Consider the following 19,684-nt stretch of genomic DNA (forward strand, 5'->3'; position numbering starts at 1 on the left):
CTCTTATAATGAATAAATTCTGCTCATTTTGCGGTTTAATGTTAATCTTTAATTTCATAATAACAGCGAAGTTTGCAACCATGAGATGGAGATGTGAATGAGAAAGGGACAGTCCCACTTTTATACTGAACAAATTCTGTTCATTTTGCGGTTTAATGTTAATCTTTAATTTCTTAATAACAGCGTAGACTAGAAATTTTCCCAGAACGTTTTTGACGCGTTTTTTAAGTTTTTTTTTGTACCTCCACCCCAACAAAAGTCCTGTTTACGGCCTTGGAGATTATACATCAATTTATAGCTCCACCCTCCCCTCGTCTCTCTTTAGAACTAATTCTGTATTTATCTTATGGCTCAATGAGAGCTAGGATATTTTGGCATTAAAATGCACCCTTTGAGGTATCTCCCTCCCTCCCGAACTACAAAACAATTAGAGAAACCTATTGTAGAAGTTTAAGGGCCTTTTTAAGTTTTTTAATTTGTCCATTGCTTACAGATAGTATACTACTACTACTACTAATAACTCACTGCAGCACCAAGCCGCCTGAGGCCAACACAGCTACGCACGCTCCTCCTCCAACCTAATCTATTTAAAGCCTCCCTCTTTACACCCTCCCAGGAAGTTCCCATTTCCTTTAAATCCTTATTTATGACATCCTCCCAACCCAGACAAGGACGACCTGCTTTCCGTGTAGCCCCAGACGGTTGGCCAAAAAGGACAATCTTCGGTAATCTGTCATCCTTCATCCGTAGAACGTGGCCTAGCCATCTCAACCTTTCTTTCATTATAGCCCCAGAAAGCGGGATTGAACCACACTTTTCGTACAACCAACTGTTTGAAATACGGTCAGTCAGCCGGGTACCCAGAACAATCCGTAGGCAATTTCTCTGGAAAACATCTAGTAAATTTTCATCTGCTTTTCGGAGTGTCCATGCTTCAGAGCCATATTTGACCACTGTCATCACTGTAGCTTCCAATATTCTAATCTTGGTTTGTAGGCTTATCTTTCTATTCTTGAAAACTTTTTTTTTAACTGTGAAAAAACACCCTGAGCTTTAGCTATTCTACTTTTAACATCTTCACTGCTCCCACCATCTTTACTAATAATATTACCAAGGTAACTGAAGCTCCCAACCTGATCAATCTTTTCGTTACCTAAGGTCACCTGTTCATCTTCACTCATTCCTAGCCTTAGTGACTTAGTCTTCTTAACATTAATTTTCAAGCCTATTTTAGCACCCTGAACTCGTAAAACCTTTAAAATTCATTCATTTTGCTCACACTTTCATCTAATATGCTTAAATCATCAGCATAATCTAAGTCCAGGAGCGTATATGTATATGTATATGTATAGTATATGTTATTAGGAAACATACGAAAATTTTCACGGGGGAGTTTTTCTGCAGGGGGGATTATCTGGGGAAATTTTCAGTGTGGAGTAAATTTTTGGGAATATTTTCCTTTCAACGAGCATGTGTTTCCAGGGGGTAAACGCCTAGAGAGATTCTGAGTAGCAGGAGTGACTCCTCAATGAAAAAACTGGCCCCTTATTGGACCCCATATTTGGGAGGCCCTTGACTCCAAGAAACATTTTTCTTGAGTAAATTATGTTCCTTTTGGTCCAAGAACATAGGCTGCGAGTACCAAACTGATTATGGACAAAAGGTTTTTTGTCCGATTTCCTAGTCCCCTAGCAGTTTTCAGACACCCAGTTTCAAAATCGAATGAGCCCATACCAAATTTCTGCAACCATACCACTCCACACAAAATGACGACGGAATACTACAAATAAAGAATTCATTGGACAGACGTGACTCTCTGTAAGGCAGTATTAGAGCATATCTTTCTACGGAAAATTTTAAAGGAGTAAAATTAGAAATTTCTGTTAAAGCAGAACAAGGGAGACCCAGGAAGTGAATTTGTGCAGGGACTATAGAAACCACAAATTGGCGGAATATAAGGATTTTTTTTTCTCGTTCCTAAAAAGGAATTTTAGTTCTACGAACAAGGGAGATATAACAGATTTAACCCTCATTAAAGATAACTCTTGGGAATCTTTTTGGATTTTCTCTAACCTACCCGACAATTCCTTACACCGTAAACCTACTGCGTGTAAAGGAAAAGCAATAATTGCTGGGCTTTGGAACAAAGTAAATAGATACTGTATAAGATTCAACTGCAAGTATGTTATATATTCTCTGAGACCAACCTGACTTTTATGCATAACAATGATAGATGGTAATAAGCTTACCTAAGCTATGATGACAGACACAGGTCCTGTCGAAACTATCGTTAGAAAATCAATCACATGACATCCATAGCTTTGGTAAGCTTATTACCATCTATCATTATTATGCAAGTATGTTAATATTCCCTCCAGCCCCTTCCCCCTCCAATCATTCTTTCTCCCTCGCTTGACCTTCTTCTGCATATAAAGAAACCTTGGGTACTTAAAGATAGTAAAATCAGGTGCCAAGCAGAAAAACGATTAGAAATGAATCTTTGAGCTCCCCTTCGCCCGGTTCCAAAAGCTCAGTTTTCCATATCTCTAAGTATTTCAGCTTAGACAACTTAATGAGTTAATTTATCCTATTTCTTAGTACATAAAATATCAAAACTTCACAAAGTAACGATTAAGAATTATTAAAACAGACCTTCTTTGAAATACTGATTACCACGGTCGAAGTTTCTTCAAACAACCCTTCTAGATACAACAAGTCAAAAAGCAAGAAAAGTTAAATTCAGGGACACAAAAAAAAAGAAGAAGTTTTCTCTAGAAGCTTTAATCTCTCACGAAATATTGTACCCGCTTCCTCTTAAAAACTAATTCCCAAATATCTTTGAATAACTAGGCTATGATTTTCCGTATTTACACATATTTTTTTCACATAAAAATTTTGACGCTACAAAACCCCTGTTTACTTAAGATAAAGAATAAAGAATAAAAGATGGGAAACTAATTATTATCTTTCAGTTTCTAATCATGTCAGTAAAGTCTTTGTGTCTAATCATCTCAATCGCAATCGCTGCCTTATCAGGTAAAAATAAAAATAGCAAATTCAATGTGCCAAATAGAGTTTCGAAATGATTAACAGGACCAAACAAAAATAAAAGCAAAAGGACAATTTCTGTTCCTCTTTAAGGCTTATTCCACAGACAGATCAGATTCTTGAAACAATATATATATATATATATATATATATATATATATATATGTATAAATATATATATATATATATATATATATATATATATATATATATATATATGTATAAATATATATATATATATATATATTATATATATATATATATATATATGTATAAATATATATATATATATATATATATATATATATATATATATATATATATATATATATATATATATATATATATAGTTCACCGCCAGGCCCCGGCACTCAGCAGGCTTCTATATATGGATTCTCTTTGTCGCTTCTCTTCTAACCGCAATTATTTGATTATTCAAGCAAGTCCGACTTCTAACAACGATTTCTAATAAGCTTCAAACTTTTGGTTTTCTTTTTTTAAGGTTTTTGAATTGTTGTAATCCTATGTCACATACAAATATTTTAGCAATTGCCAGTTTTTTGTTCTTTAAGCAATTTAATGTCTTTCCATACTGTTGTCTTATCAAAGATATTATTTTATTATTCAAGCAAGTCCGATTTCTAACAGCGATTTCTACTAAGCTTCAAACTTTCCGCTTTTAAACTTTTTGAATTGTCGTAATCCTTGTCAAAATATATACAAATATTTTCAAATTACCAGTTTTTTGCTCTTTAAGTAATTTAATGTAAATTCTCCATGCATGAAAATCTTCAATTTTTCCACATAAGTTTGACAAACGTGACAATGTTTTTGCTGTATTGATGCAATCTAGATCGTTTTTGGGTCAGAATATCCCAGGATATCAATTTTAACGAAATAATAATGTGTCTTTTCAAAGATAATTGATTATTGAAACAAGCCCAATTTCTAAACCCGATTGTCTACTAGGTTCCAAACTTTTGGCTCTCTTTTTTAAGATTTTTGAATTGTTGTAATTCCTTGTTAAAATACGTAAAAATATTTTTGCAATTACCAGTTTTTTGCTCTTTCAGGAATGTAATGTCTTTTCATACTGAATTTTTTTCAAAAATATTTCAAACTTTTGGTTTTCTTTTGTAAGGTTTTTGAATTGTTGTAATCTCCTGTTAAATTATATACAAATATTTTCACAATTACCAGTTTTTTGCTTTTTACGCAATTTAATGTCTTTTCATACTGAGTCTATTCAAAGATATTTGGTTATTACAGAAAGTCCGATTTATGACAACGATTTCTACTAAGCTTCAAACTTTCTGTTTACTTTTTTCTAACCGCGTGTGTCTGCTCTTCATTTTCATTTTGACTCGCTCAGAATCTTGGTGTCGCTTGTCTTCTAACCATATTTGTCTTTCGAGAGAGAGACAAATATGGAGAGAGAGAGAGAGAGAGAGAGAGAGAGAGAGAGAGAGAGAGAGAGAGAGAGAGAGAGAGAGAGAGAGAGAGAGAGAGAGAGAGAGAGAGAGAGAGAGAGAGAGAGAGAGAGAGAGAGAGAAGAGAGAGAGAGAGAGAGAGAGAGAGAGAGAGAGAGAGAGAGAGAGAGAGAGAGAGAGAACAATTTCACTGAAGCAAAGTTTATAGCCTGTATCAAAGAATTCTATCTGGAGTTGTTCCACCAAGCTTTTTTTTTTCAACCATATTTCTATTTTTGAGTGGAAAACTATGTTCTAGAAGGTAAACACGAATTTTTTTTTTCAGATAAAAAACATTATTAAGCTTATTATTAAGCTTAAATTTAAATTTTTGCTTATTTATTTTGCGGTTCAACATGGTAACACTAATGAGATTGTGATACTGCTCCGAATCGTGATACAACAAACAATGTGTGTATGATGTGTGTGTGTGTGTATGATGTGTGTATGTGTGATGTGTGTGTGTGTCTGATGTGTGTGTGTGTGTGTGTGATGTGTGTGTGTGTGTATGTGTTTTGTCTGTGGGTTTGAGTAAGTTTTAGTATTCACTTTGCCAAATCAATTTTAAAAAAAGAGATTTCCGATCTCTCTTTTATGAATCTAGAAAATTTAAGGTCATCCAAGTACTTTGAAAGTGAAGTTAGTATTTGAATTTAAAAGGCAGGGTCAAATCCATTTGTCTTCCAAATGGCTAATACAATGTTTGGAGGGAACTCAAAATAAGCTATTCTGGATGTAAATCATATTTCTAAGAAGCTAGGCTAATTATGCACCAATTAAACTATTTTAATTTCACAGAGGCGGCAATTGCTAATGCAAGAGCAGACAGCTCCTTAGCAGACAAAAAGCAGAAAGCCACCTGTCCAGACGGATACACCCAAGCCTGTTTTCAGGACGGATGCTACTGCTACGCCATCAAAGAGCCGGTTTATTGGGCAAGGGCAATTTCAAGATGTAGACAAGATGGTACAGACATTGTTTCCATTCACTCGGCTGAAGAGCATCAATTTTTGAATGAGTTCATTCCAGGTGATGCATGGCTTGGAGTCTTATTCAAAGATACACACTGGGCAGATGGTACACTTGTTGACTATGATCCTACGAGCTGGTATATAAACGAACCTTATTATCTTCACTATTTAGATGTTGAAACAGGTTCCTGGTATCTATCATCCACTTTGAGTGACAAAAAATACGTTGTCTGTAAGGTGCCTGCAGTCAATGCAAACTGAAACCACATTCTTTCTCATACATATAAAAATAGTTGTTTTGCATACCAACTGTTAAAATGTGACTATGAAAATAAAACGGGAGATAATGTTATAAAGAAGTCTTCATTGTTATAAATTAGGCCTATTCCTATCTATATTTTGGCAACTCTTAGCTCACCTAACAGATTAGAGAGCTTTAGAAGTCCTAGCACCTTCTAAGTAGCGACTTTAAAAACTCTTAGTGAACCAACTTTGATCTGTAACTCCGAAAACTGAATTTATTGATACCCAGCTCAAAGACTTGTAAAAGACTTTGATTGTAGAATCAAAAATGACTATTAAAGATTGAAAAGGAAAACCAACGAAAAACTGAAGGTTCGCCCTTGCACTTTTCTCCCTTTTTTCTCTAATTAATGTTTTAACTGCTATGTGCTATTGGTATATTCATACCAGATTGGGAAGCTCTTACGTCTACCGTTAAAAATTTATATCTAATAACGATTGGCCCCACTCAAATGGAACTATGTCTAGATATCATGATAAAGGAATTTTTCGGGCCTAGGAGATTTTACTAGGTCTCCACTTGACATCCACTGGGTAGTTCACCAACCTCAAGCTGAGCAAATCGCTTAAAATTTTAACTTTCTTTTGTATGTTTCAAACCCAAATGCCCGATCTGTATTAACTTATCAATGCTTTGATTGTCCAAAATCAAAAGACATAAACCCCATTACCATTTTTAGGAAGAGCCATTTAGAATATTGAAAGTCCAAAAGGGCACGTTGCTTAGGCGTAACAATATATGAACATAGAGATTTATGGAATGTTTTCAGCACATTCTTATCGAGGCCTTGAACCCCCCTCAAACCCCCCCCCCAAAAAAAAAAAATTGGAATGGTTATTTTTTTCAGTTCAAACTCAGAAATAATTTTGGTACACTGGGTTTTTGATTAAATGGGGATTCATCATTTCCAAGTGGAACGGCAAAGAGAATTTCAGTTTCAAAATAAAACTTCAAACAGCCCAAATTACTATAAAAAAGTAAAAGTAATTGTTCTTTTATGAATATGTAAATAGTTTAAAAGGTTAACATTGCATTGCTAAAAACTAGCTTACTTATGCAAACTTAGAAACAATCAGATGATTGTGAGGCATGGATGCTCCCAAAGAACCCTAAGATGGAGCACAGTGATAGTTTTAGTTCACAGTGATGACTCCATGACCACAAAAACACCTTCTTTTTAACATTGGAGGAAATCAGTGAATGTAGCCCCAGGATCATTGTATATGAGCATTTTACTACAAATACTAAAAAATACAAACACTTTGATGCCGAAGCAGATTTTTCTTTGATTCAGAAAATGTGGAGAATAGATTATAAAAACTAAAAAAAAAATCTGTAACTAAGAAATGCCCCAAGATCAAACTTAAAGGCCCAAATTTTAGACCAAAACTGGAAAAGTGATCCTTTTCTTTGAGGCTTTTTCTTTGAATGGGGTTTACAGGCTTGGTTATTGCGTAATCGGACCGTTTGAAAACGCACTCAAGCATTAAAGTTGCATTCGACGTCAGTTTCACCAAAAAACCATTAAAGCGAAAAACAGAAAAAAGCCCGAAAATTTGCTTTTCTTCAAGAATGTTTTGGGGTGGCATTTTTTAATACTTATCTTACAAGCTGAATTACCCAAAGTCTAGGCGTTAAAAACCTTACGACCTCAAATTCGCGTATTTAAACTTCTTAGGTAGCCTAAAATTGAGCCAAAAGTCCAAAAATATATATCTTTTGAACAAAAATAGGAGAATTGTTTCCCACTAAACTGAACGCGTCAGAAAAGAAAATTTAGTGCAAATAGTCGAGGAATCTAATTTCAACGAAATAATCAGCCCTTATTTATTCTTAAAAATAATGGTATGATCTACCCGTCGTGTTGGTCACCTAGAGCACAGAAATAATGGTTTAAAAGAAAGCAGTACTTGGATGGTAAGAACTTACAAAAATCATGTGAAAGGTGAGAAACAAATTTGCTTAAAACTGATTGGTATAACATTCTTAATTAGTATTACAGAATTGATTTATTCGCTTTGACTCTATGCTAGCAGTTGTTACAGCTTCATCCTCGTCTTGGTTCCTCTGACCCTCAACTACGTCCATGTAATTCTCACTTAAGCATTCTGAACAGGCAAGAGTGCATCTCAACCAAGATCTTCAATAAGAGCATCTTACTGTTTGACAGCCCGACTTGCAACTGCATTTGATGAAACTAAGCAGCCGCTATGGCACGGGCCTTGGTATCCGTCATAACAGGCAAGAATTCACAATCTTGAAGGCACTAACCTAAAGAAGTAGGGTTCAGACTGGAATGATTTCCATTCCGATTAGCTATCTGAAAGAAGACGCGATAGAAGCAATATCGATAAGCTGAGGGTGTGGGTGGAAGTCTTTCAAGGCTGACAAAGGATATAGACGTCGACAGTTGGCTGACAAAAATCCTATTTCGTAGGGAAAGGACCATGTCACCATTTTTAGCTTTATAAGGTCTAGACTACGCCTGCTCTCCAGCTTTCACCAGTTAATCCCTCGATACAGTGTCTTGGTTGAACACTGAAGTAGCTTCGGAAATTGCTAGTCGCTTTTCGTAAGTATAAATCTGACGAGCTTACCGAATACATGCCATCTTGATGTAGTGTCGAAGTGTCACATCCAAAGAAGGCATGCAAGAACAAAATGACAGATGCAGCATCCCCACGGCTCTCCCTCACTTTTAAAATATTGAAATTCTGCGCACTAGGCTTGCCTTCAACGTAATAGAGAAAGCAATTGGTGTTTCCTTTTGAGTGACCGACCAGTAAAACCAACACATCTGCATACCGACATCAAACTTCCGTCGTAAACGTAATTACAACAAAGAATGTTGGCATTACCGATGGCACGATAATTGTTAATTCCCTTCTCTTAAAGCCGTAGCGCAAGCAGCAGGAAAAACCCTTGCTTTTTCGTTTTGTTGGAAAAAAAATCCTTCCTTCTTAACCAAAAGGGGAACAGAGGGTGTGAGCTGATGTCAAAACCAGAGACCCCCTTTTCTCTTTATCGATGAGCGTAGTTTTTGGTCTAAGGTTCAAAGCTTTATCCGTCTCACACCACATCTGCAATTTTAAAAGGCTGTTTCCCGTAAGCCATATAGTTATCATGTACAACCCAATAGAATAGCTCTTCTTGCCATGGTTATCATAGGCTGGAGGATGTTGGGTCGAACCTTGAGTCAAACATTATCAAGACTTCTCATAACTTCAAACGCTAATAAAAACATTATTTCCTAATTCATAATATTTCCTAATGCGTAAACATAATGCATAAGTTCTCTTAGCGTAACTTCAAACGCTGATGAAAATCACGTTTTTGGCTGGCAAAGAAGTTTTGGCTGCGTAAACTTTGGGTTGTAAGGTCTTTTGTGCCTATTTCAGCAGGTCTGAAAGGGTGTAAATTAACATTCTTAAACTTTCCAGAAGAAAATTAAATGTGCGAGCTTTTTCCATAAAATTTGGCTTTAGTGGTTTTTTTATTATTTATTTATTTATTTTTGCCAAAACTGAACTCAAAAGTAATTTTAAGCTGTCATTTGTTCTCAAGAGAATTGAATACACAAAACCTGTTTTATTAATAAAGTCTCATTTCAATTCATTACTCGGTTTCTATGTTTTATAAGGAATGACAACTTTAACTAATTAAAAAGGAAAAAGCAAAATTTTCGTGTTTTATCAAGGAATGAAAAGGAATGATTCCTTCCCTGTCTAGCCAAGTTAAGGAATGATAAGAACTTACTACAGCAACAACTTCTTATCATTTCTCAACTTAGATAGACAGGAAAGGAATCATTCCCTAATAAAACAGGAAAAAACGTCAATTCCTTTTTAGTTAACCAAAGTTATCATAACTCCTTAATAAATCGTAAAAACTTAGGAATGAGCTGGAATTGGGCTTTCTTAGTAAAACAGGACTGCAGTAGGAGATCCTTGAAAACCCTTTCGGAACCAAAGCATTTATTTTCAGGCTGAAATTCAGGCCTTTAAATACAATATTAAGGCATTTCCTGGTTTTGGATTTTTGTAGAGTCTTAGTATTATTCAGCAAATTCTACGAATATCTTAGTGTAAATATCGTTTATGTTTCAATTTGTTTCAGGCTTGGTTATTTTTTCACGTAGAATGACTAGCCTATAGTGCGTAACGTCAAAAGAGTTTAAGTCATATACGTTGGTAAAACAGAGTTATTGATATTTTCTTATGCAAGATTTCAAGACAGATCATCGTACAGGCACAATCAAATTTCTTTTGCTTTACTAATGCTACCATTTTAAACCATATAACAACCGTTTTAAATCCCTAATTGCGCCACATTTCCAAATACTCTCCTAATATCATGCTCGGGAACCAGACTCATTAGTTTTCCCTTACCAGAATAATACATACACTAATGAATTCTTTAAGAAATAATACTTGAAAGAAAACCGTTTAGGTGCAAAATAAGTTTTTTTGATAAAACTTGGCCAAAAATGTGACTTGAAAGGGGAATGGAGACATTAAATCATTTAGTTTGTCAACCATGGCCAAAATTCATTTTTAATTTTAAACTAGCATTTCAAAGCCCGAACTTTTCACCTAGGGTCTTTTACTACTACTACTACTACTAACAACGCACCGCATCACGAAGCCACCTGAGGAAAACACCGCCACGCACACTCCTCCTCCATCCCAATCTATTGAAAACCTCCCTCATTACACCCTCCCAGGAATTTCCCATTTCCTTTAAATCTTTCCTTATGACATCATCCCACCCCAGACGAGGACGACCTGCTTTCCGTTTAGCCCTAGACAGCTGGCCGAAAAGGACAATCTTCAGTAATCTGTCATCCTTGATCTGCAAAACGTGCCCCTGCCATTTCAACCTTTCTTTCATTATAGCCTTAGAAAGCGGGATTGAACCACATTTTTCGTACAGCCTACTGTTTGAAATTCGGTCAGGTAGCCGGGTACCCAGAACAATCCGTAGGCAATTTCTCTGGAAAACATCCAGTAAACCTTCATCCACTTTTCGGAGCACCCATGCTTTAGAGCCATATTTGACCACAGTCATCACTGTGCCTTCCAATATTCTAATCTTGGTTTTAAGACTCGTCTTCCTATTCTTCCAAACATTTTTCATGTGTAAAAAACCACCCCGAGCCTTAGCTATTCTACTTTAAACATCTTAACTACTCCAACCGTTTATACTAATAATACTAACTAGTTAAGGGGAACTTCCCACCAGATCAATCTTTTCGTTACACAACGTCACCTTTTTATCTTCACTTATTCCTAGCCTTAGTGACTCAGTCTTCTTAACATTAATTTTCAAACCTGTTCTAGCGCCCTGAGCTCGCAAAACCACTAAAAGTTCATTCATTTAGCAAACACTTTTATCTAGGATGCTTAAATCATCAACATAATCTAAGTCCAGGAGAGTTTTTCTCCCCATTTGATTCCGTGGTCTCCCACTGCCTTTCCTGTTCTTTCCACTGCTCTTTAAGACAAAGTCCATCAAAATAATCCATATCAAGGGGGATAGAACACATCCTTGCTTAACTCCAGACTTAATACAGAACTAGCTGCTAACCTCATTTCCTACCTTAACCACAGCAGTATTATTCACGTATATAGCACTAATCACTTTAATGTATTCGTCTGATATACCAAATAAGGATAATACATTTACTGAAGTTTTTCTATCAACAGAATCGAACGCTTGTGAAAATTTGGTCGATACATCCTCTCCCTTTTCTAAAACCGCATTGTTTTTCTCTTAAAACTTTGTCTACAGCATCTCTCAGTCTAAAAAGTATCACATTACTAATTAATTTACTACCTACAGAGACCAGACTAATGGCTCAATAATAACGACACTCGCTCTTATCGCCTTTCGTATACAGTGGCTTAGCAGCATAATAAAACCAATTCCAGCTCCAAAGTCATAGCAAACTAATAGCGCACCAGGGAATAGATAACAAGAGCTTATCATATATTAAAAAAAAAGAATATTTTGAGCAATTCAGATTCTCAATTTTATCTGTCATCCCACTGGTTCAACTATCTGCTTAGGATATCTCCCAGGAAAACCATAAAACCCATTGTCGTCACCAATACCCTAGGGTTTAGACCTCATTTGGATATATTTGCTCTTCCATACGAATTTCCAGTCTATACAAGTATTCTCCATAAGCCCGATAACAAACTGCAAACAACGGCAAACTTTGGTCAAGAATTTCCCAGAATAACGGCAAATCGGTAAAGAATGTTCAATTTAGTGATAGCTACATATCCACCCGATTTTCACAGCCATAAGAGGTAGGTCAATAAAACCTATCAAAACAAAACAATTAAATAGATTTGGGCTTTTCATGGATCAAAATCTTACAGGTAGGTGTTTTTGTCTGAGTTAACTTGATTATTTACTTTTATTCCTGGGTTCTTTCCTGTTTGAAAAGTAATCATGTTTTTCCCTGTTTCTGTCGTTAAAACTTTGAAACTAAAAAGGCTAGAATATTATTTTGGGATGAGATCCATAAAAGCTTTAATGTTTAGCTGATTGGTTCGGCTACATGTTAGCATTTACTGCATATAATTAATGCCAGAAACTTTTTTATGTAAAATTACTAATTTGTCTTGCCCCACTAAAGCCAGTCTCTGCTATCTTTTATTATTAAATACCAGCATTTCTTTTGAGAATTTAACCATGTCTCAAATCAATTTGCATAAAAAAAAGCTCAACATCTTAAATAGTGATGATACATGAACTTAACATAATTTTTTGTTGGTAATGTTTAATCTATATATATTTATCAAGCTCAAGACTAAATTCCAAGATATTAGGGAAAACTTCAGATAGCGGCAGCTCTGGTACACACGCCTCTGCAAATGTAAGCAATCGACATAATTCCGCAAAATAGACATTTTTAATTTTAAGCTGCTTCTATTCGGGTACGATCCTATCAAAGCGATGTACGACTATTATTCTGTAATGACAACGTATTCATTTTAATGGTATAATCATAATTAGGCTATAAGTTATAGTATAAAGAAAGAAAACGATCGAAAACGGGATTTTTAAATGCCAAACGAATATAGTGAAGAAAACACAGAAAGCGAATATTTCGAGAGAACGATCGCCTCTCTTCTTCAGCACGAACAAAATAATATGATCAAAAAAATAAAAACCAAAAAAAAAAAAAAAACGCGAAAAGTACAACAACAACAAAAACAATGAAAAAAACGCCAAAAAATTAAATAAAATTCAATAAAAGACCAAAAATTAAAAGAATTAAGATCAAATACCTAATAACCATAAAATGAGTTATTCACAAACATCCGCGATTTGCACAAAATCCATACAAACCTGAGCTGCTATCCATGGATACTAATGAACAACTGAGAAGTTTTGCCTGCGACTGTGACTGAGAAAGCAACTGAGAACAACTGCTTCTTTTGTTTGAGTGGATGAATATTTTGGTTACTTATCAGTTGTTCGTTAGTATCCGTGAATGGCAGTTCATATTTGTTTGGATTTTGTGCAAATTTCGGATATTGACAAATAACTCACTTTATTGTTGTTAGGTTTAACTCTTTTAATTTTTGGTCTTCTATTGAATTTCATTTAATTTTTTGGCGTTTTTTCGCTTTGTTTTTTTTTGTACTCTCCACTTTTGTTTTGTTTTTTGTTTTTGTTTTTCCCTTGATCATATTATTTTGTTCGTGCTGAAGAAGAGAGGCGTTTTTTCTCTCGAAATATTCGCTTTCTGTGTTTTCTTCAGTATTTTCATTTGGCCTTTAAACCCCATTTTTGATCGTTTTCTTTCTTTATGTTATGGCAGGTCAATGTGGTTTAAGAAATTATCTTTATAAGTTATAGGAGACAGGGGACATTGTTTCACAGCTCCATCACCGTGAACACAGTGCAAAACATTATTCAATGAATCTTGTTGAAACAACAAGTCAGTTTGATAAGAATAAAATATAAACAGCTAAACTAAACTTACAATATCGTCACTGTCATCATCATCATCATCCAACTCTTCATCTGTATCTCCTTCTTTCACATTATCAACTATTCCATTGCTTTCAACCCTGACAGTTTGCGAGGGTCTCACTTGGGGCAAAGCTTCTAAATCTTCCGTCTCCATAGCGTTGAATTCAGAGTCGTCTAATGAAAATTCCCTGGCCATTGTCTGAACAACTTCAGCTGATACATGTGACATCAGCTCAGGTGGATGCGTGTAGTACTTCAGCCTTCCCCTAAAAAGCGTATCAAGTTCATTGCTGCAACAAAACAAGAAAACATGGCTTATCATGGTGATACCATCAGCATCACCAGGCACCATTACCATCAACAGGGTTCCCACTCTTTTCTTGAAATGGTTTTTCAGGACTGCTCCAGCATAGATATTTTCCACAACTAGCTGGCCACAATAAAAGTAAAGCTATTACATCTAGAGCTAGGCGACATGCCAATATTAATGGCATAGATTGCCATTCTTAATTATTGTGGTTTATCACTTCTTTGTAATAGTTATTTTGCTGAAAAGGATATACCATTTGTAAAACTAAATGTTAAATGCTATTTTTTCGGCTTAAAAAATCTCCATAGAGTTCGTATACAAAAAGAAGTTTACTACACGAGTAAGACATTTACTGATGCCTAAGGAATTCATTCTAGAGCTAAGAGAATATATTTTTCCTTCTTGCTTATGCTATTTAGTGTGCAAACATCAAAAATTTATAATTTTTAGAAGACTACTGAAAATTTTGCAAACTTCAGAGGAACTATTCTTTCCGTTCCACGGTCCCAGTACCGAAAAATATTCCCGATATCCATCTCTTACTGTTAACGAGCTAGAAAGACCGGTGACCGTGACAAAAAACTGAAAGCAGTAGTGTTCCTATGCAACACAAGTACCAGTATGCACAGTAGTTGCTAGTCATTTTTTAACGGTTATTATAGAAAAATCGTTCAATTTTGCGAACCAACAAAGGTCATTTTCTCTCACAGTAAAAATGTTTCCTTAACAAGCATTTATTATTTAATGTAAAAAAAGTGCGTAGTTCTTTCCGTTTTTTAAATGGAACAGCCTGTCTCAATCCCGATGTTGCAACATGATTTCTATATAATCCCAATTGTTTTAACTTAAATAGTTTCCCTCTGTCTTTGTTCAACGTGCAAAGACAGTCACAGCAGACACTTAAAATAATATACACAAGCAAGAATTTTGTTAGTTACCAATGCAGGACTTTTGTTTCAAAGCAGGGCATCCTTTTGATTTGAAAAATTGAAACGACAAAACAGACGGTTTACTTGAGTATTAACAAAGAATCGTAAACCAAATTTCCGGGTTTAAGGCTACGATGCCCCCCCCCCCCTCTCGTGAAGTGTCAACTAAGCCTGGAATTAACTGGTTTTTCCTTTATGTTTGATGGAAATTTTTGAGCTGAAGGCTGTTATGTGTATGATTTCAATATTCTTTTTTAAACATTAGACGTCTCAACATTCTTTTTTTTAAACACTAATATCCACAAGATGTCAATTGTTTCACGTTTTGAATTACATTGATCAATCTCATATCTTCAAAAACATACAACTGAGATTCTGGTCATGATAGTAGTTATTGATTAAAGTCCAGAATCTATCAAAAAAATTAATTGACAGAATAATGTGAAAGATATGGCAGAGTTATTCAGCTCATTTAAGCTCATTTAATGAGCTTCAGATATTCAGCTCATTTAATGTCAGATATCCACAAAAAAAACTTATTTATTTGTGCCTCAGCTGGGATAGCCTATAGATAATAGTAACATCATTCAGAGACACGGTGGTCACAAAGTAAAGGAAAAGTTCCAGGTTTTTTTTTCTGAAGATCCTTGTCCTACTTTCCATTCCATTTTTCCATTTTTGGCGTTCCATTTTTTATGTATTAAGATGGCACATCAAAATCTCTTCTCTGTTGGATGGGGATGTAATTTTGTTTTGATTATGTTTCATTAAGGAATCTTTCGTGTTTAATACTATCAAAAATTTCGAATTCCGAATCCGATTTTCTAAAATTTCGACATTTGGGGAAAATTTTTCTCCTTTCATCATTATGATTCTGCATATCCTAGAGGTTGTGTATTAAGTAAAACTCAAACAGTAAATAGAAGACTCTTCTCAGCTTCAGAACAAGGTTTTAGTTCGACAGGTATAGAGCTATATGAGACGAGACCAGACAGTTTTATAAGAGGCAAGGGGGAGCCTGCAGTTTAATTTTAAAAACAACACATTTTTTATGCCAAAACAAACTTAGGCAGTTCGTGAATTTATCTAATCGTAAGATCCTTGGCATGTTTGTAAGTAGTAAAAAAAAATGCCCAGACAACCCTTCCGGGTGATATAATTTTTGTTATTTATATAATTTTTCTTTTGTGTTAAAGTCATTCTAGAGGAGGCTAGTTTCTTCTTAGAGCATTCCTAGTTCTCCCCTAGGGTCACCTATTGTATCCACTCCTTCTTCCGGTAATTTGCCCTTATTGAACCTTTCATCTTGACACTTCCTTTTCATGTTATAAGTTAAAATACTGCTAGTGCACGGTTATAAAAATAAGACCACAGTCCCATTTGTTTTTAATTTTAATCAAATTTAAATAGATCCAAATACCAACCAACAGAATTAAAGACTGATTTTTGAATGCAATGAATCATTCCGCTGAAAGTGGCAGGGAAGCAGAAACTACGCACTGAAGGGGGGTCACTTTTACAGCCGTTGGTACCAGGAATATGGTTGCTGCCGTAAGTATGTCTGTAGTACTGGGTTTTTTAGGACGGGTTTTCTGCTGTTTTTTTACTAAAATGAATGACTAGGATTTGGGCACATGACAAAAAAATCTACTCACGTGTTCCAATCCTGAAGAACACGTCGTGCAGCAGCTTCGTAATCAGGAATACCTCCTTTCTTAAGCTTGCCAATTCGTTTGGCCAAGAGGCACAAGAAGTCTTTAGTTGTATCATAGTCTTCTAATATATATTGCAGCATCATCTTGAGACACACAAAAAAATCAAATTAGTAAGAGGAAAAATATATAATTCAAATGCTTTACAAGTCCAATCGCGTGTACAAACAATTTACGAAGAAAATTGTGTCTTTAAGACACAATTTAAACGACAAGACACTTGCATCCAAAATGATAAAAGGCAACGATGATGCCAATTACGTCTTGTCGCTCTCTTACTTTATCTCAATTCATAATTGATTCACTTTTATAGGGTGAAGGAATTCTAGTTTATTTCCAAGATAATTCTATGGGAGGTGGGGAAAATCGTAAGCTTGCGACAAATATCGCAACTGTCGAAAACATATCTAAGCGAAAATAACCAATAGCTTTAGTTTTCAATAACTGAATATTAGAGGTTCCTCGAGGGGTATACACCCCAGAGAGCTCTTACTTATATAATTTTTCAAGAAGGAATCCTTGTCTGTAAATTTCATCTAAAACAAAGGGGCTTGATTAAACAAAAAAACAAACGCAACAAAGGAATTGACTAAATTGACCAGCGACTTATAAAAAAAAAATTGATTGATATGTTCTACCCTTACATATTATTGACCGAAAAACTCAGGGATCATCTTCAATCAATGAATTACTTGACTGGAGAATAAAACCTTACACTAGATTAAAGTAACCACACCCACACACATTTCACCGTTAAAGCATTCATACTTACACGGAACTCTTTGCCTCAGATTTTAAATCTCAGGTGCAGAGTAACTAGCACAAAACTTTCCAAAATATGTTGGTTGCAAAGCTACAGCTAAATTACTGAAGACGATGAATGTAATTTTTGAAAAGGGGGAGGAAAGTGCTCATGGATTTCACGAAAACTTTAATTAAACCCCTCTATAAGAGAGGTGATAAATATGACTGTGGTAATTACAGAGAAATTAGACAAGTTTCTGTAAGAAGCGAATTACTAGGCATGATGATACTTATTAAGAAATATTGCAGATAAACTTATAAGAGAAGAACTAAGTGATTTTAGGATTGAGAGAGGACGAGTCGACCAAACTTTCCCTCTTGGATTAGTAATTAACAAGTGTCTGAATCATTCTTTAGTCTTCATTTTACAGATTATGTACAAGCATTTGATTCAGCTAATAAAGAGCTTTAGCGAAGGTCATATCCTTGAATGGTATACCAAATAATACACTAAAGTGGATAGCGTGAGGTAGGAAGTGAGGGTCGCTGCTTCAGTGCGGAGTTAAGAGTTAAGCCGGGCTGCGTCATATTCCTGTTTATAAGGTTTATTGTGATGTACTTCGTCTTAAGGATTAAGGCGAAGACTATAAGAGAACATAATACAAGCTGGGAAGGTTAACTTTCCTAGATTTAAATTATGTTGTAGCAAATCAATCAAGCAGATAGTTTCAGATACCTGGGTAATATTACTAGTAGTCCAGTGGAGATTAAAAAGTAGAATAGGAAAGCGAAGTTTTTTGCAGTTAAAAAGTCACAGATTTATTGAATCTTTTTCAAAGTAATAGTCTAGTATAGTAATAGGTAGTCATTTGACTAAGTAATATTAAACAGTGCGCTGTGCGAAAATGCGATTCGATTCTCATTTCTAGATCTATAATGAAAGATAGGTTAAGATAGCTAGACCACGTTTTCCGCATGAAGGATGAAAGATTGCCAAAGATTTCGCCTTTTGGTCATCCATCAGAGACCGAACAAAGAGCAGATCGTACCGAAAAGGCTGGGAGTAGGTCATGAGAAGGATTTAAGAAGGTCAGAACTACATGGGAGGGGCAAAGAGAGAGGGTTTGAATAGACTGAGGTGGAGGAAGAGGATGCGCATTTATTGGTTTCCGGCGGCTTAGTGCTGCAGCAAGTTGTTAGAAGTGGCAACAGCAGTACAATCAAATCTAATATAGGCTCCAAGAAACTCAACAAGAGCTAAGAGCTCATATGGCATGAGCTCTAGCAAAATTATAAAAATCAACAGATTGATTTAGAAGGAAAATCAGAGGCTTAATACCTGTCGGGATTTAAAATATGAGCTCTCAGATTTCTAAATATAAAAATTCAATTAGATCCAATCACCCACTCGAAAGTTAAAAATCCATTATTTTTTCTAATTTTTCCTCTCCCTTCAGCCCTCCAAATGGTCGAATCGGGGAAAACAACTTTATCAAGCCAATTTGTGCAGGTCCCTGACACGCCTACCAATTGACGACGTCCTATCACGTCCAGAAGCACCGAACTCACCAAAGTACTGGACCTCCTCCCTAACTCCCCAAAGAGAGCGGATCCAGTCCAGTTACGTCAATCACGTATCAACGACATTTGTTTATTCTACCCACCAAATTTTATCCCGATTTCTCTACTCTAAGTGTTTTCCGAGATTTCCAGTTTCCCCCTCCGACTCCCCCCAATGTCAGCAGATCTGGTCAGGATTTAAAATAAGACCTCTGAGACATGAGTTCCTTCTAATATCAAATTTCATTAAGATCCGGTCACCTGTTCTTAAGTTAAAAACACCTCAATTTTTCTCATTTTTCCGAATTAACACCTCCAACCTCCCCCAAAGAGAGCAGATTCAGTCCGATTATGTCAATCACGTATCTAGGACTTGTGCTTATTCTTCCCACCAAGTTTCATCCCGATCTCTCCACTCTAAGCGTTTTCCAAGATTTCCCGTTTCCCCCTCCAGCTCCCCTAATATCACCTGATACGGTCGGGATTCAAAATAAGAGCTCTGAGACACGAGGTCCTTTTAGATATGAAATTTCATTAAGGTCCGATCACTCCTTCGTAAGTTAAAAATATCTCATTTCTTTCCAATTATTCAGAATTAACCCTCCCCCTCCCCCCAAAGAGGGCATATCCGTTCCGGTTATGTCA

At 35.6% G+C, this 19,684-nt stretch overlaps 2 protein-coding genes and 1 long non-coding RNA gene across 3 annotated transcripts in view; 2 read left to right on the forward strand and 1 right to left on the reverse strand.

Annotated features, from left to right (window-relative positions):
- LOC136026404 (guanine nucleotide-binding protein-like 3 homolog) overlaps positions 1-16,824 on the reverse strand; it is a 31,546-nt gene extending 14,722 nt beyond the window's left edge. The window contains exons 1-2 of the mRNA XM_065702968.1: positions 16,679-16,824; positions 13,795-14,050 (exon numbers count right to left, since the gene is read on the reverse strand). Of these exons, the coding sequence (XP_065559040.1) occupies positions 13,795-14,050; positions 16,679-16,821 (399 nt within the window). The 5' untranslated portion in view covers positions 16,822-16,824. The remainder of the gene's footprint in view (positions 1-13,794; positions 14,051-16,678) is intronic.
- The window catches only part of LOC136026412 (uncharacterized), a 411,673-nt gene that overhangs the window by 248,741 nt on the left and 143,248 nt on the right, over positions 1-19,684 (forward strand). The gene's annotated exons all lie outside the window — the stretch shown is intronic.
- On the forward strand, positions 2,958-5,847 carry LOC136025653 (type-2 ice-structuring protein-like). Its single transcript, XM_065701637.1, has 2 exons — positions 2,958-3,036; positions 5,316-5,847. The coding sequence occupies exons 1-2, from the start codon at positions 2,982-2,984 to the stop codon at positions 5,747-5,749; spliced, it is 489 nt and encodes a 162-aa protein (XP_065557709.1). The 5' UTR covers positions 2,958-2,981; the 3' UTR covers positions 5,750-5,847.

This window comes from Artemia franciscana, chromosome 4, assembly GCF_032884065.1.
Source record: "Artemia franciscana chromosome 4, ASM3288406v1, whole genome shotgun sequence".
Taxonomy (NCBI): domain Eukaryota; kingdom Metazoa; phylum Arthropoda; class Branchiopoda; order Anostraca; family Artemiidae; genus Artemia; species Artemia franciscana.

Coding starts and splice junctions, on each gene's coding strand:
- LOC136025653 (XM_065701637.1), top strand. CDS start 2,982: ATGTCAGTAAAGTCTTTGTGTCTAATCATCTCAATCGCAATCGCTGCC. Junction 3,037..5,315: donor CGCAATCGCTGCCTTATCAG/GTAAAAATAAAA, acceptor TTAATTTCACAG/AGGCGGCAATTGCTAATGCA.